The sequence below is a fragment of the Acanthopagrus latus genome, chromosome 23, assembly GCF_904848185.1.
Source record: "Acanthopagrus latus isolate v.2019 chromosome 23, fAcaLat1.1, whole genome shotgun sequence".
NCBI lineage: Eukaryota > Metazoa > Chordata > Actinopteri > Spariformes > Sparidae > Acanthopagrus > Acanthopagrus latus.
This window is the reverse complement of record NC_051061.1, coordinates 6,697,136-6,714,766: the sequence shown is the minus strand read 5'-3', so window position 1 is coordinate 6,714,766 and position 17,631 is coordinate 6,697,136. Positions and strand designations below refer to the sequence as shown.

The 17,631-nt window shown below is 40.5% G+C and overlaps 1 protein-coding gene across 1 annotated transcript; it reads left to right on the top strand.

The window, feature by feature from the left end:
• Positions 1 to 1,005: 1,005 nt before the first annotated feature.
• Positions 1,006 to 17,570, top strand: LOC119013636 (aconitate hydratase, mitochondrial-like). The gene is made up of 18 exons (XM_037088342.1): positions 1,006 to 1,063; positions 3,536 to 3,678; positions 4,136 to 4,394; positions 4,727 to 4,819; positions 5,204 to 5,362; positions 5,501 to 5,651; positions 5,815 to 5,919; positions 6,008 to 6,099; positions 7,485 to 7,590; positions 7,992 to 8,149; positions 8,254 to 8,327; positions 9,102 to 9,213; positions 9,686 to 9,868; positions 10,176 to 10,271; positions 11,065 to 11,256; positions 11,636 to 11,768; positions 13,629 to 13,750; positions 13,875 to 17,570. Exons 1-18 carry the CDS (start codon positions 1,028 to 1,030, stop codon positions 14,004 to 14,006), a joined length of 2,346 nt encoding a protein of 781 aa, XP_036944237.1. The 5' UTR covers positions 1,006 to 1,027; the 3' UTR covers positions 14,007 to 17,570.
• The last annotated feature ends 61 nt before the right edge of the window (positions 17,571 to 17,631 follow it).

Genomic DNA, 17,631 nt, shown 5'->3' with positions numbered 1-17,631 from the left:
CCTAATATACAATAAGGGCTACATTTAAAGCACCCAGGTACTCTTTCTTTAGGACTGAAATCAGAAAAAGAAAGATTTAAAGTGCTGTGAGCTGATAGCTGACTCATTTCAGCTGTCCATACTGATCATACATGGACAAACTATTTTCTGTAGCCTAGATGTTCTTTATATTGTAGCACAGGAGACACTGTACCTTTTGCCTTGGGGGCTGCAGCTGAATGCAGTGTTTCAAAGGATGTGGTCCTCTAAGAAACTGCCACTCAAGATATTATTATATAATTTGCATTTGCTATTATTTCATGTATCCTCTGGTGGTACAAGAAGTATTGAGAACTTTACTTAAGGAAAGTAAGACATTGTAAGAATGCGCCATCAAAGTACTGCAATTATTTACTGAAGTACAAATACAAAAGTATCTCATTTTAAAGTAGGCCTACTCATTATGCAGCAGAATGCACCCTGACAGAGTGTTATTATGGCCTATTACTGGATTAGCATTATGCTCCTGATGTGTCACTGTGTGACGAGCTTTCTAATATTGTATCTGGTTGAAGTAGAGCCATTTTTAGCTCTAAGTCCTATCTTCTTTGTATGAGCCTATCTATTTTATATAATAAGGTTGTGTAATTGAATCATACATTTTATGAGATGATGTTATGTTTTGCAGCTGTTGTCAAATCTGACACTGAAAAGTGACTGTATGTTAAATTCCTGGTAAATAAAAGGTCATGTGTTAACTTAATTTTCAAATATTCCAGAAAAAAAAGTTCAGAGAAGGACTGTAGGAAGGGAGAGATTACAACTGCTTTTATATCTCATCACTGCAAATATGGAACAACAATACTAACAACAACAACAACAACAACAACAACAACAATAATAATAATAATAATAATAATAATAATAATAATAATAATAATAATAATAATAACATTTATTTTAAAATATCTTTCAATTAATGGGTAAAGTAACGGGCTCCTTAAGTCGATGACGTCACATCTGGGCGACAATCATCTTTGTGAACAAAATGGCGTCTTATTGTTTGACTGTCACTAGGCTACAGGTAAGAAAACGTTATTTTACATTTACAGAGCTGTTAAACGGCCTCGCTGTCGAGTGTATTCGTGACAACTGATCTGTTCTGTCGTGTACTGAAGCCGCCGTCGCTCAAGGCGGACCTACATCGGGTTAGTGTGGAGTAGAGTACGCAGCGAGCCGCTGTTATAGTCAGGTCACTGTGTCCTCGTTTGACTCCTGATAGCAACGCATTGCAACGGTTATAAACGACGTCTGACCCGACAGCACGCAATATTGTATGTTTCAATTGTTAAAAACAGTATTAAAGTTAGTCCACACCATCTGAATAATGGATATAAACGACCCTACGCGCTGTGGTGTTTGCAAGGTGATCACAAGGTTACGAAACCGACTTAACGCGCACTGATTGACAGTTCACTCCTGACAGCTGAGATTGACTCACAGCGGTGTGTTTGTGGCCTTGTGTTAGGTGGCGGACCGAATCACACGGGAAATGTTTATTTTAAACAGCACATGGCCTACGGTGAGGACGTTTTTACACAAATATGTCAACAGAATAAAACGTGCGGCTTGCAATATAACTTGCGAGCTACATTGATTTGAGTTTAACAGGCACTTTTTATACACCCGATTATTTTATTATTCAGAGTGTGTCATTAAAGCACATGACTATAACAGCTGTCATGTTATGTAAATAAGAAGCGCATTTGGGGTTGCTGTCAGCTGGATGAGGTATTGCATTTCTTTATCATTTCTGTTTAGTCACCGTCCGTCTACATGTTTTTGTTGATATTTCAGAATACAAATCAACAAAGGAATTATTCTCACAGATTATGTCCTAAACACACATATAAACACACACACCTACATCGATTGATCAATAAATGCCGTATGGTATGGTTTAGTACACCAATCTGCGCTGCTCAGTGCTGTCAGTGAGTTACAGTGATGCCACATCATAGTGTCAGTCTTCTTTAGGGAACTGTGTAAATCCTTTAAACACACCTGAATACAGTTTGTATGACTTAACTGACATGCTCCTTATTTACAGTAGGCTTAACCCACTCCTACCAAGGCAAAGGACCAACACATCTGTTTCTGCTGATGAAATGCATTAAGAAGACTGACCATGTGTAGCTTATTAGTGATCACTGGTCAGTACTGGCAAGATAAGATAAACAATTTCCGGAGTTATGAGAAAGGGTACATTTTCCAGTCGTCTGGTCTAGTCACACATTTACATTAGTTTTCTAGTTAGCGTTGCCCCTCTGGTTTACTTTGCCTCGACATACTGTATGTGTACACTTGGCAATCGCAATAATCGTGATATTCATGATAATCATTTGAACGCAGCAGGCTATCCTTTGTGGTATTTTTATTTAAAATATGTGTCATATTGATTTGCAGATGACTGGTACAGTCATCAAGAAGCTGTTATGCTTCCAATAATGATTTTACAAACACTATGCGTGAACCTGTGGTGCTCTTTCATGGTAAACAGTGTAGAAGGGAAATGTTGAATCCATTCATCGTGTTAGCGACAGTGTAGTGGGTGAGGCTAACCCTTGTAATATGAGCTCTATAAACTTAGACCTAGTTTGTTATGAGCACAGTGATTTTCCACTGAATGTCAAAACTGAAGGACTGACATTATACAAGCGAGTAGAACTGTTTGAAAGATTTTCCCTTGTTAAAGCGAGTAAAAACTTGATAAGATTTGTTAGACTGAGTCTAATGCTGGCCTTTTGACCGTTTCGTGCAGTATTTATATACGTAATGTATTTTACCACAAAATAAAGCTGTACACTGCACACTTGAAGCACATTAAATATACTGAAATATATTTCTATAATGCTTTGTATGCAGAGATGAGTGTTAGTCTGATGTTGTAGCAGGAGGGCTTAGGTGGTATTTTGACAGCCTCTTTTCTTTATCAGCAATCATAATATCCTGAAAGAGACTGTTTTTAAACAATAGTTTCTCTACTGTATTTATTGGCTATTTTTGTACCGAATTAGCTGTTATTAACGTGGCAAAGCCATGATAGAAATGTGTTCTGGTGTTTTAACAAAGGCTGTGACTTTTGTTGTCAGCTGGTGTAGCTGGAGTACAATGAGACAAAATAAACAGAATAATCAATAAACAGTCAATCAAAATATGCCACATTTTGCTCCAGTACTGGGCTTGTAGAGAGACTTAGGACTTTCAAAGTTGTCTCTCTGAATCGATGGATGTGTCGGACCAAACTGACTGAAGCATTTATAACCAAAATGGGGGAATCTTCTTTTGTATGCCTGCAGACCACATTTTTATTGGTGCCACTTGCAAGGCAGGATAACTATCCTTACATGTGGTCCAATTCTTGCACAATTTATTTTCCTTTCTTTCCTCTGCCTAGTTATTATATTGCTCAAAAGCTGCGTTAGCCCTAAACTGTACAATAACATTTGTTTGTGGTGTTTCCACTCAAAACGGTATGCTGTTTCCTCTGATCTAGCTGGCCCTTGGAACCGGGGCGAGGCGACTTCATGTCTCTGCAGCCTTCAGCGCCAAGGCCAAGGTGGCCATGAGCCGCTTTGAGCCGGGCACCAGCATTAACTATGGGAAGATGCACGAGAATATCAACATTGTGCGCAGGAGGTTAGCAGTGGCCCTTCTTAAAAATAAACCTAGACGTATGCAGAGTGCTTGCTGATTGCAGTTTGGCTCATGAGGAATGGCTGGTGTTCATTCCAGCTGCCCAGTAAATCATGTGACATTTCCAGTGTTCACTTGTCAGGGCCAGCAAAGCCCTGTGAGCTAACTTTGGATGACCTGTTGTTCCCCTCTTACTAAGTTTACCACATGCTGCAATCCAGGAATAGGAATGGCCTTTTGTGTAGCTATTATATGACTATTAGACACATGAAGGAATTGTTACTTTTGGTGTTAAATACAGTATATTAGTAAATACAGTATTTTCCAGAAGTGAAACACAGAAGGACTCTGCAACAACACTCAAAATAGATAATAGATGTTGAGACTTGTTTAAACAAACTGTCAAAAAACTTGTGTATTTGTAGCTATAAACAATCTTTTCATTTATCTGCCCAACCAGGCTTGGCAGGTCTCTCACTCTGTCGGAGAAGATTGTCTACGGTCACCTGGATGACCCAGCAGGGCAGGAGATTGACCGCGGCCGCACCTATCTGCGCTTGCGTCCAGACCGTGTGGCGATGCAGGATGCCACCGCTCAGATGGCAATGCTTCAGTTCATCAGCAGTGGTCTGCCCAGGGTGGCAGTTCCCTCCACCATCCACTGTGATCATCTGATCGAAGCTCAGATCGGTGGAGTTAAGGACCTGCAGAGGGCTAAGGTGAGAACAGACTGATGGAACACTGATGGAGTATGGCACACTGGTCATTGGTTTAGATGTTTCATTGGCAGATGACGGACAAAATACAAAACTAAAAAAACGAACTAGGTATGGATATGGTTGCGGAGGCAGCAGCCTGAGACATTTATCTTCGAGCACAGTAGATACCATGGTTTGGTTCAAAATCTGACAGTTTGATCAAATGTCTGTTTAACCAAATGCTTGGAGGTCAGGTTGAATAATGCAAGCAGCCAAGTTTATTTCTTTTATGGTTATGTAAGGAAACTCATGTTATGCAAGCCTTAACTCTTCACTAATTATTCTTATCACAGGAAGTGAATGAGGAAGTGTACAACTTTCTTGCAACTGCTGGTGCCAAATATGGAGTTGGCTTCTGGAAACCAGGATCAGGGATTATTCATCAGGTACAGTTCACTGATTTATAATTTAATAAGAATGCAATAAATTGCTTTTATCCCTATTACATTTTAAGACTCTTTGACTTGTGATTGACCTTTATTATTAAAGAGCCATATCAGATTATTATTTAAGACAGAATATTTTTGTGTGTCCTTAAACATGGGGATATCTATTAAATTCTTGTTAGTGAATTTGCATGCTAATACACTGCCTGCATGTACTTTCTTTCAGACAGTATTTTTATACAGACAGACAGTGATTAATAAAAACCCTTTCCCAAAAAAGGACATTTCCAGAGAGCTTTTCTATTCTGAATGGCTGTCGAAAGACATTTTAAGTCCCATAGCAAAAATATGTGACTGACTGTGAATGGCTCTTTCTTTGGACAGATCATCCTGGAGAATTATGCTTACCCTGGAGTGATGCTGATTGGTACCGACTCCCACACTCCCAATGGCGGTGGCCTGGGTGCCATCTGTATTGGAGTGGGTGGAGCTGACGCCGTTGATGTCATGGCTGGAATCCCTTGGGAGCTCAAGTGTCCTAAAGTTAGTTCTCAACATCTGATGTCTTGCAAATGTATTTTAACTTTCGGTTTGACCCAGATTTTAGCCACTAAATGTCTCCACGAAAGTCTCTGTCTGTGTTTTTCCATTTGTTTAAACCTGTGTGCATTTTTCCATCAGGTGATTGGAGTGAAGCTGACGGGAGCCCTTTCTGGCTGGACCTCTCCAAAGGATGTCATCCTGAAAGTGGCTGGCATCCTGACTGTGAAGGGTGGCACTGGAGCTATTGTGGAGTATCATGGACCTGGAGTCGACTCCATCTCCTGCACTGGTTAGGATGAGAAATATGGCAAGACTTGAAACAACTGTGAAATACAAGTCAATGAAAAAACATGATAGCTTCAACTACCATGCACATCTTTCTTGAGTAGGTAATACATGTGTCACAGTAACGCAGTATATTTTGCTCTAAAGGTAAAATGACAATTTTTCAGGAATGGCCACTATTTGTAACATGGGTGCTGAGATAGGAGCTACTACATCTGTGTTCCCCTACAACCACCGCATGAAAACATACCTGGATAAGACCGGTCGTGGAGGTCAGTTTCTTACCATTAGTTTTTGTATGTTTAGTCTATACTTATCGTGTCTGCACTCCAACATTGTCTTCTTTTAATTCCCTCCCAGAGATCGCCTCTTTGGCTGATCAGTTCCAAGACGACTTGGTCCCAGATAAAGGCTGTGAATACGACCAGCTCATTGAGATTAACCTGAGTGAGGTGAGTCAAAACACTTGTGGTATTCGCAATGTGATATACTACATTACTGTCGGCATGTGTCAAATCCATACTGAATACTAATTATTCACAACAAAATCAACATACGTCACTTTATATGTCAATAGGAAATTCTCCAATAAGTCAGAATGTCTTTATTTGTCCCACAAACGGGAACATGTCTTCATCACAGCAGCCAAAGGACATTAATATTGTAATAAACAATGATAACAATAAAGAATAAACAATATCATTAAAAGGGAAGAAATAGAAAACCTCACATACATTGTATATACAATAAATAATAAATATGGGTGTGAAAATTATCCAGTTAGTGCAAAAAAAACCAAAACAACAACAACAGAGAAATGGGTTATGTGATGAGTTTATATGACATAGTGCACATGTAATGTCTTTTGGGAGCAGGGCTGGTTGTAGTGCTTAGGGATGTCAAAGTCTGTCTGAAAATGGCAAATCTCATACTCTCTTTTTCTCTGAGATCTTTCTGAAACTGTCCCACCATCTAGCACAAATTATTTGACTATTTCCAGCTGTGAGCAGCTTTTTCATCTCCTTTGTGCATTTAGAATGAAATCAATCGACAGCATACTCAAAAATCAAACCTGCTTTGTATGCATAATGTCCAGTTTGAGTATAACTGATTTTGTTGCCTCCCTGGTGTGAATTTGCAACATACTGAAAACCTGTCTAGAACTAGGATGTAGACTGGATTTGGGACACACTGGTGAAGGCAAGAAAATGTATTTATACAGCACATTTCATAGCCAAAGGGAACCTAAAGTAACACAGGAGAAAGGTGGCGTCAGTGGTACAACTTACCAGATGTTATGAGGCTGACTTTCTTGTCATTATGGTGTGTGTGTGTGTGTGTGCGCGCACATACAGTTATAATGAAGGTATGGAAAAGATGATTTGATTCTAGTTTGGATCTCAGTGCTGCAAAAATATGTGAGCTTTGTTAAGGCAAACATTTCAACATAGAAACCTGCTTGTTAAAGCATTCATTAGCTTAATGAGTAACTGCGCTTTGCAGGCGACCAAGGTTTTTTTTTTCAATTGTGAAAAATGCTCATTAAAATTTCCCTGAGCCCAAAGTGACCTCTTCAATTTGCCTCTTTTTTCCAGCCAGCCATAAATGAAAAAAAAGCAGTAAATTGTCAAATTTAAGAAGCACTTCTCATTTACTGTCACACTTTTGCTTTGTTGTGTTTTGCGTCATGTAGCTGTGATGGTGCATGAAGCAGCTTAAGTGCTTATTAGTGTTTCCTCTATTGAAAGTTTCCAGATTTAGAAACTAGTATTTATAGCCCACACAACCATGTCACTGTGCTTCATTATACCTGTTTTCCCTCCTCCTTCTCTAACAGCTGAAGCCCCACATCAACGGGCCCTTCACTCCCGACCTGGCCCACCCTGTGTCAGATATTGGGGCTGTAGCTAAGAAGAGCGGCTGGCCCCTCGAGGTTAAAGTTGGTCAGTGACACAGCCATATTATGTTTCAGTTTTTCTGTATTTTTAATGCACTGTCCAATGAAATGTGATATTTCTTTCTTTGTTCCTACCAGCTATATTATTGACCAGATATGTTCAGATCACATTACAGCCCCGTCATATGATCTTCCAATGTGGCCTACTAGAAGTAGTCGCTGATGGAATAAATAGAATATAATTAGGACAATCAAGATGTATAATCACAGACCTGCTCATCTTTTGTGCCTTGTCCTCTTAAGCAATCTTCTTCTTCTTTTATTCGCAGGCTGTGTTATTAATGATGGATAAGTGCTTCCAAACTACCACTGTAACTGTATACGCCCTCACTTTAGTTTCCCTGTGCTCAGTTCCCCTCTTACAAATACTGAACTTGTCTCTTGCAGGTCTGATCGGCAGCTGCACTAACTCGAGCTACGAGGACATGGGCAGAGCAGCCTCTCTGGCCAAGCAGGCGCTGGATAAAGGTCTGAAGTGCAAGGCCCAGTTCACAGTCACTCCTGGGTCTGAACAGATCCGCGCCACTATCGAGAGGGATGGATATGTGAGTCTTTGTTTTACATAAGACAATTGTACACTTTATACAGTTGTGTTTGTTTGACTGATCCAGGGAAGAATTTATTTAAATTCATGTTGTCCCATTTTCAGGCCAAGATCCTGAGTGATGTTGGTGGAGTCGTACTGGCCAATGCTTGTGGGCCCTGCATCGGGCAGTGGGATAGGTATGAACCATTTGGAAGGGCTGATAGTGTGACACTGGCAGCAGGCTTGTGGCAGATTAGTCTCTTCTGACAACAGTTTTGGTCCAGAGCTAAATATCTTGACAACCGCTGGCCAGATTGCCCTGATTTCATTTAGATGTTTTCCCAAAGATGATGATTGCTTTCAACTCTCAGATCAGTCTTTCTACTTTACAAACAATGGTTCATTAAAAGTAAGGACAGGAAAGGAAGAGAAGGGAAAATAATTAAATATCCTTAGAATTTATATATAGTCCCTAGACTCTCGGATGAACACAGATGTTACTTGGCCAATTTTTCCAATTTCACACTAGAAAAACAATCTAAATACAAACATTGGCACGAAAGCATGTTCATGCTAACAAGAACTATTTACGTTTTTGGACACTTGATAAACTCTACAATCAGGCCAACATGACACATTTTACACACAGTATGTCTCATAACATTATAACAGATTACCATGAAATTTGCAAAGCATATTAAGGCTTTCACGAGAATGAGCCCTTGTCATTGTAGCCATGGCCTTTCCTGTAGTGAGTCTCTTAAGAGGAGGAAAACATGTCAGCACTTTCATATTGTTAGATGTAATGAACACTGCAGCTTCTGAGGGCCACTGGCAGTGAGCTGATTTGTGTCAGGTGGATTACAATATAGAATTACAAAGTAAAGTCTGAAGATTCATTGGAAAACTCCTCTGAGCAATGCAGGTAAAACAAGATGAATAACATGCCCTTGTTCTTTGACTTTTTATAGGAAGGATGTGAAGAAAGGAGAGAAGAATACTATTGTCACATCCTTCAACAGAAACTTCACTGCCAGGAATGATGCTAACCCTGCTACCCATGCTTTTGTCACTTCTCCAGAGGTAAGTGGTACTGCATGAATGCATCTAAGTATGCGCTTAGCTATTCATAATTACATGGGTATCAATGCTTACAGTAGCTCTTATATGCAGCTCAGTGAATCTTTTGAATTGAATCTCTCAGTATTGTTTTGCACAGTTTATGTCTCCTAATGTTGGTGATCTTAATGTACAAATCTAAACTAAGGCTGCAACTAATGATTGTTTCCATCATTGATTGATCTGCTGGTTATTTTCTGGATTAATCAAGTGCTTTTTAGTCTGTAACATGTACTAGAATAGAGAAAAATGTCCATCCCAGTTTCTCAAAGTCCAAGGTTATGTTTTTAAAATGCGTTGTTTTGTCAGTCTAAACATTTTCAGTTTAATATGATCTTCAATCAACTAATAGATTAGTCGACTAATTGTTACATGTCTAATCTAAGCACATTCTACTGTCACTGTTGCCTAATGCCTTTTATGTAATTCAATGTAGATTGTCACCGCTCTGGCTATCGCCGGGACCCTCGACTTTAACCCAGAGACTGACTACCTAACTGCACCTAGCGGAGAGAAGTTCAAGCTGGAACCCCCCACCGGTGATGAGCTGCCCTCCAGAGACTTTGACCCGGGCCAGGACACCTACCAGCACCCTCCATCTGAGGGACACTCAGTCAAGGTGATTTTTCTCTGTTTTCTTTTACAATATCTAATCTTGATGGTACTGAACCAGACTTTTAGTGAGGTGAGCATCTTCTGTCATAATCCAACAAGAGTTTGATCCTGTAGATGAAAGACTAAGCTAGTGTAAACTAACAGTGTGATCAGGCCTTCAGAAATGTGTGATGTGACAGAGTTTAGACAAAAAATGTTTTCTGGTCTTCAAATAATAAAACAGTTTGATCTGGAAGCTATTTTCCCCAGTGTTGTTGTGAAAAGAGTCTTTTCAGAACCTTTATGTCTAACACTGATTCGATGTTGTTAAGGTGGACGTAAGTCCCTCCAGCAATCGTCTGCAACTGCTGGAACCCTTCGACAAGTGGCATGGAAAAGACCTGGAGAATATGAGAGTCCTCATCAAGGTGAGTAGGATACGTAAGGAAAGTTATGGTGGATATGCAAGTAATGTAGAACTAGTAGAGCTGAATAGCATCTTAAATATATCTTCAGACCGTTGGGTGACACATCATATGAAAAGATTAAAAAAAACAAAAAAAAAACAAAACCTACAATGAAATGATGTTACCTAAGCCTGATATAGCTCATTCGTCAGATCGTCATCCCTTGGATCACCATTAGCTGCCACAAAGTGGTTGTCTTTAACAACCGCAAGCAGTACAAATTAAAAATTGATTACATTGAATAAGGGCACTTGAACGACTAATATATTCAGTGGGAAAGACTGTGGTTGAGGCTGAGATGCACAGACAGAGTATAGAAGTTGAAAAATGACTGAAACTCTACTGAATTATATAAATGGTATAGTGTTCAACACCCAGTATGTAATGCAATGTTGTGAAGTAGCATAGGATAGTTTGTCTCCAGTATTAAAAAGAACTAGCGGCAAACAGAATTGAATAATTGTGCTCCATCACAAGTGAGCAGCACAATCTGAAGTTAACAAGAGTGGCTCACTATCTAGTTTGCTGACTTCCTTCCTCACTCTCTTATATATCATCTGGTGTTTTCAGTGTTTCCCCCGAAGTTATAGTAACTACAGATACAGCTTACCAAAATATGTAACACAGTGTAGGTCCAGTAGTTGTTAGACATTTTGCCATTAAATAGCTGTTGTTACATTTATATCATTTATTTCTTTCCTTATCCTCTGCATCTCCCAAACCACCCTGTTTTTTGTTTCCTCTGCTGCTGTAGGTAAAGGGAAAGTGCACCACAGACCACATCAGTGCTGCTGGGCCCTGGCTGAAATTCCGCGGCCACCTGGACAACATCTCCAACAATCTGCTGATTGGTGCAGTCAACATTGAGAACGATGCCGTCAACAAGGTCAAGAACCAGCTGACAGGACAGTACGGAGGTGTCCCCGATGTGGCCCGCCACTACAAGGTCAGTTTGATGGTGGCTGGCATCTGATTATTTGTTTTACATTTCTACTTTAGATGGACTGAAATGGCACATATACCATTATCTATAAACACTTGCCAGTTTATTAGGTACACCAGTGCAAAAGTAATGCTGCCCAGTACAATAAATCCTACCTTCATGAAGGTTTTAATGTTCATTTTGATCATTTTGATGGTTGTAGTTTGTGATGCTATCAAACTGTTATTTAGCCTACCCTTTATTGATTAAAAGTGGGTGGACAAAATAACAGAAACACCAGTCTGCTTAACGCAGTGCAATTCGATCAGTTTCAACGAAAACTACACTGTCCTCACCCTGACAGCAGTTTACATTTGTCCTTTGTCTTGACTGTATAATCCAGGCAAATGGAGAAAGCTGGGTGGTGGTTGGAGACGAGAACTATGGAGAAGGGTCCAGCAGAGAGCACGCTGCCCTCGAGCCACGTCACCTGGGAGGACGTGCCATCATTGTCAAGAGCTTTGCCAGAATCCATGGTGAGTTTCAGGGGAACAAAAGAAAAAAAATGTGCAGACATCAACAAGAACAATATGGCAATACTTGAATCATGTAATTTTGTTAGGCTTAGATTCAAATTGTACATTTATTTTATTTATGAAAGTTATAGGCAGCAAAGATAAATGTTAATGTTAATAGTTGTATGCTGATGAAGGTTCACAGTCACCGAGGAGATGGTAATTCCAGGTGCTGTATTGTAGGCAGCTGGACGTGTTTCAGTGCCTTCAAGATGTTTCACATCTTATCCAAGAGGCTTCTTCAGTTCTAACTAACCGGAGGGGGGTTGCAATCTTTTAAACTCTGTGTGGGAGTGTCCTTACTGAGTCATCGAGGACACGCGTGAGCTCTGAGTTTCAGAGTCGTTAGGGGCATTTCTTGGTTGTTTACTTAACCAGCCTTCATGTGGGTTGCTAGGGCTAGCTGAGCCCAAGTGTGATAGGTTGTTAGGCTGTCTAGGGAGGGAACTCAGTACTGCAGTACTGCATTGTAGCTGGATGATAAGTAATGTCTTAGACCACCTCCTCAGTTCAGCGATAATCGTTCCAGTTTGACATGGATGGATTCTTTAACTCCTCTTTCAAGCAATCCAGTCCTCTTTGGCCAAGATGTTTACATGTTTTCTCTCCTTCAGGTGTGAGTGGACAGCAGAGTTTTGTCCTTAGGAGTTGGCCCTCTTGTGTTGTGCTAGTCGTGTATGGAGCGGTTGTTTTGTCTCCCCAATGTACAAATCTGTGCAGTCCTGGTTTCACTGAACAGCAAAAACCTCATTACTTTGATTTACTATCTTAATAGATGTGATTGGGTTCAAAGCAGCTGATGATTATTTAGTCTGGCATGTGTACAGTAACATCTTTACTGAGATGTTACTGCAGATTCTCTAAGTTTTTGAGTCCATCACTGCTAGTTTGATGTGCATGAAAAAAAGTGACAGATTAAAGGAAAACAACAGTGTCTGAGTAAAAGGGTTTGGCCAGCATGTGCTGCCAGAAAAGCTCCAGTGTGCATTAGCAATTATTCTGAAAATCTCTGAACTCCTCTGGATGGATGAACAGCATTCTTCCAAAAGATATTCTCTTGTTTGGTGTTTTGATGATGGTGGAGGAGAGCTTTCCAACACCTCCAACCAAAACCTCCCTCATCTGTTCAACTGGGTTGAGATCTGGCGTCTGTAAAGGCCATAGCATATGATTCTCATCATTTTCATACTCATATTTGAATCCTTGTGCCCTGTGGATCGAGGCATTGTAATCCTGGAAGAGACCACTCTGAACAACTTTGTAATGATTTGCAGTGACCCTACCCTGTAAAGTGACGACTTAATCCAAACCCCGCCAGCTAAATGCTCATGTACATGGAAGGATCTATATTTGTTCTACTTTTCCCCCCCATTTATTTAGATTTTTCCTATAATTTGTCACCAGTCTACAGGTGGCTGGAAGTGTATAAGTGGGTAGATGAATGTCTGATCTAAGAACTGTTGATTTTGTTTGTGTGAAAAGATTTCCTCTGAAGTTCCAGAAACACACAACATAAATGCTGCTGAGTGTAGGTGATACAGTTTACATAGCTGTATACAAGTTAAGATTTCCACCCATATAAATGAAGTCTAAATGGAAAATCCAGTTCATTATGAGAAAGTGCTGGTGCTAATCAATAATAACCAGACATACATCCTGTGCATTCTTCCCCATGAGCTTGTATTGCTGTGTAACAGATACACTCCTGTGAGACAAAGAGCCCCTCTCTGGTTACCTCAACGAAGTACAGAGAGATATATGATACAAAGTCATTGTCAAGCCTCTATGTCTGATATTTACATATTTATTACCCCCTTCCAGAGACTAATCTGAAGAAGCAGGGCCTGCTGCCTCTGACTTTTGCCGACCCCCAGGACTACGACAAAATTCGCCCCGATGACAAGATTTCAATCACTGGACTGAAGTCCTTTGCTCCCGGCAAGGTGAGCTATATTCTCCACTAATGAAACATTGATCTTCAGGACAGCCTCGCTTCTCTAAACATTATGTTTAAGAAAAATAAATGACTGACACATGATCTTGTTTGCCTCCTGCGTCCTCTACCAGCCCCTGACAGCCGTGATCAAGCACAGCGATGGCAGCCAGGAGTCCATCTCGCTCAACCACACCTTCAATGAGACGCAGATTGAGTGGTTCCAGGCTGGCTCCGCCCTCAACAGGATGAAGGAGCTCCAGTAACTGGTGGGAGAAGAGGGAGGCGGGGTCTGTAGGGGCCCTCGAGGGGCCTTGGATTGGGTTAAGAAGGAAGAAGGGGAGAGATGTGGGCCTAGGGAGCGGCTTAGTCAAGAGGAAGGGACGATGTGTGTTAGGGAGATAGTAGCCAGACTAATGTTGGTCTAGGCACAGTTGCGGTTATGGTCAGTGAAAGAAAGAACGCACACGCACACACACACACACACATTCACACACAAACACACAAGGTCGCTGTAAAGATGAAAAGCGCACACACACACAGACATACGCACTAGCACATCCACGCACACGCACAGACAGGATTACTGTGAAAGCGCGACAGGCAGATATATTGCACTCAATGCACTCAGACAGGCACACATAACCACAGCTTAGCAGTGTGTGTCTCTGTTAAAGGCAGCGTTGTTCATCCTGGCAGCACTCCTCAGTTTAGAATCAGATTTATCAAGCTTCTCCGTTCATTCAGAGTCACCCTGTTGCATTCAGCTGACTGTTTCTTACACAGCCGCACACTCTCACCATTGAACGTGGTGATAATTTATTCTTTTTGTGACAGGTGAATTTCTCTTAAGTGAAAGTTGTCACCAAAAGTCATTCAAAGCTTCCCTCTAGAGATAAAGGGCAGGTTGGAAGCAGCAAAGCAGCACTCATTATACAACATACTGTATAACATCTTTAATGACTATATATCTAACGGTATACAAACCTGATTCAGACCCTGAATTTATAAACTTATGTACAAAATATCCTAAAATGAAACTGAGCTTTCTCGACTTTAATAGCAAAATCTACACCAGCGCTAGACCACTCCTTTCCTCCATTTCACCTCATTAATGTTTGTTACTGTAGTCTCCATCCAAACAGCTCAGTAAGATGACTGAGTTGTACAACTCACATGAATGCACTTTTCCTACATTATGTCCAGACCCATCAGTCACCTGAAGAACATGTTTTCCACGTGTTATCTATAATTATGATTGACCAAATCGTCCATCATCGCACCGAGCTGCTGGGTTTGTAGCTTTCTGATGCCATTATTAACAAATGTTTCCTCACTTGCTGTAGATTAGAGCCACATTGTAAACTAACTACCACACTCACGTATTGACTGGAAGCGGGGTCACTAACATTCATCGGCCCCAGCGCTGTCATGGTGCAACTGCAGCCCACCACCATGTTTTCACTCAGTCTGAGGTGTTTTCATGCTGTGGTGGTTCACTCCGGTACATTTCAGCCAACACGTGAATCTGTGTTGACTCCCAGCTGCTCGTCCTATGCCTGCCTGCTCATTCTCATGTCTTTTTTTGCATGATATAACAAACCCATTGAGAACATTTTCCTGTGTATGTACTTGTCTTCGGCTGGGGCAACAAACCACAACACGTACTGCCATTGTGTTAGCGCTAGCCTTGCAGTTTTTTCTTCCCATCTGTGTGCATCTTTGTCGTGTGTGTGTGTGCGTGTGTGTGTGGTGTGCACGCATGTGTTTATGGTGCATGATTGTTATCAGGTTAACGTCAGTGTGTGTTGGCATCTGTCTGTCCCTCTTTGCTCATCCTGTCGCTCTCTTCGCTCTGACCAGGCTGGTTCATGCAGTCCAAACCACGACCTGATATGTCTGGGCAAACAGGCATTTGCAGTCAGACGCTGAAGCTGCACTGGGCAAGATTTTTAATGTAAACTATGACTAGACGTATAGACACAGGTAATCTTCTGTGCACATAGTAAATTGCAGCGTAACTGTGATAAAACAGCCATGGTCGCACGCTGTCCAGAAAAAGTTCTACACTTCACAGATTGCTTTTTTTTTTTCTCTGTGTTCAAGTTTTCCTCACTATCATCTGGAGCTGCCGGTGTGTGAAATTGCCTGGTGTAGCTGTAATGGGAGATGACTGGCTGTGTTTGCCTTTGAGTTGAATGTTATTTCAGGTTGAGGTTTGGTCTGCCATAACACGTGAAGGTCTGCTGTCTTCTTACTCAAACATACGCACAATCTAGTGTCCAGATGCCTGTACACTAGCACTTTGTAGAGTTAGAAAAGTAGTTTTAGCTGTGCTTTGCCACACTTCCTTCATCCTTTGCAAACATTTCACTCCTAAGCATACATCTCTATTGTGCGTGACTCTATAGGACTAACACACAACTTGTAAGATTACTGATAAATGAGTTTTCAGACAGTAGAACATTTTGTTTCAAGAACATTGTTGTACTCGCAAACCTTGCCATGATGTATACCTAGAATGCGCCACTGAAACAGTGAGGTTATATATTTTTGTGGGCTTAGGGAGCTTAGAGGTCATTGCTTCTGTGTTTTATGTAGGAGTATATCTTAACCTCTTCAATTCTCATCATCTTCAAAATGAATCTGTCACTTCTTCGTTCTGCTGTCTAGCAAGTAAAAACCCTTAATAATTACAGTTCCTGAGGTAAATCCCTATGTACTAAAAAGTCACAGTTTGGACCTGTGTGTAAATGATGTGACATAAAGCTGCACTTTGTATAGGGGTGTGTACATAAATGATAAATCATTATTTAGATATATATATATATTGAGAGAGAGAGAGAGAGAGAGAGAGAGAGAGAGAGAGACACATTGTGTATGCTGCCTGTCTAAATGAGAGCTGTTAACTGTGTGACCTCTTGTAACAGTGTTTAAACTGAAACTCCAGTAATGTAATGGTTTCACAAACAAGTTGACATGTCTATTGTGGGTTGAATGAAAGTACATATATTGAGTTGTAGCTATTGGTTGCAGTTGGGCTTCAACAATGAAAACTAATGTGTTACTTTTGATAAAGAAAATACCCAAACTAGTTTAGATTTTGTTCAGATTATTTTCAGGGACAGAAATTATTTGAAAGAGCAACTGCTCAACTTTCAAGACATCGATATCGATGATTCCATACAGGGGTTATCTATTCATATATCATCAGGTTTGAAGCCCTCATTCAGCCCAGCACTTTGTTGTTAGAACACTCCTCATCAGATATACTGCCAAAGATGCCTAAACGAAAAAGTCAGATGTAAAGAAATGATGGTTAGTAAAGAAAAAATGGTTATTGTGTTGGAAAAATGACTCATTATTATATGACCCTTCATCGAACAGTTTGTCCATTATCACCTGATTATGTACACAGTGTTTGCTACAGCATTCACCAGAATCAAGGGTTCTTTCAAAAAAATCAAAGTACCGATTCATGTGATCCTCATCTGTCGCCTGTCAGCACATCAAAATAGCCACTTGTGAAGCAGTTTGCTTATACTGTGATGTAAGAAAATGCTTTGTTCTCCAGGCATTGAGTTTTAAAACCGCTACTGTAAAGTGACAAATGTTGTGTATGAACGCATGCCTATTGTGTCATTTTGTACTCAGGTGTGCTGTGTTTGGTCAGGCTTCCTCTGATGTGTCTGAAAAATCAAATTTTCAACACGCTTCATTCAAACAGATGTCCTCTGATAGTGATGATTCCCCTCACACTCCTGTTTCAGCATTGAACTTGATTTTGTAAATGTAGATGATAAATTAATAAAGATTTAATTCTGACCTGACTGTTTTTGTGTTATTCATTGTTGAGTGATTGTCAGTATGGTGTTACAGTATATGTACAGA

What these genes read in the sequence shown, in the direction of transcription:
- LOC119013636 (XM_037088342.1), top strand. Translation starts at nt 1,028, where the DNA reads ATGGCGTCTTATTGTTTGACTGTCACTAGGCTACAG. An exon ending in GGATAAGACCGGTCGTGGAG is followed by an intron (nt 5,920 to 6,007) that starts GTCAGTTTCTTA and finishes ATTCCCTCCCAG; the next exon opens with AGATCGCCTCTTTGGCTGAT. An exon ending in TTGAGATTAACCTGAGTGAG is followed by an intron (nt 6,100 to 7,484) that starts GTGAGTCAAAAC and finishes CTTCTCTAACAG; the next exon opens with CTGAAGCCCCACATCAACGG.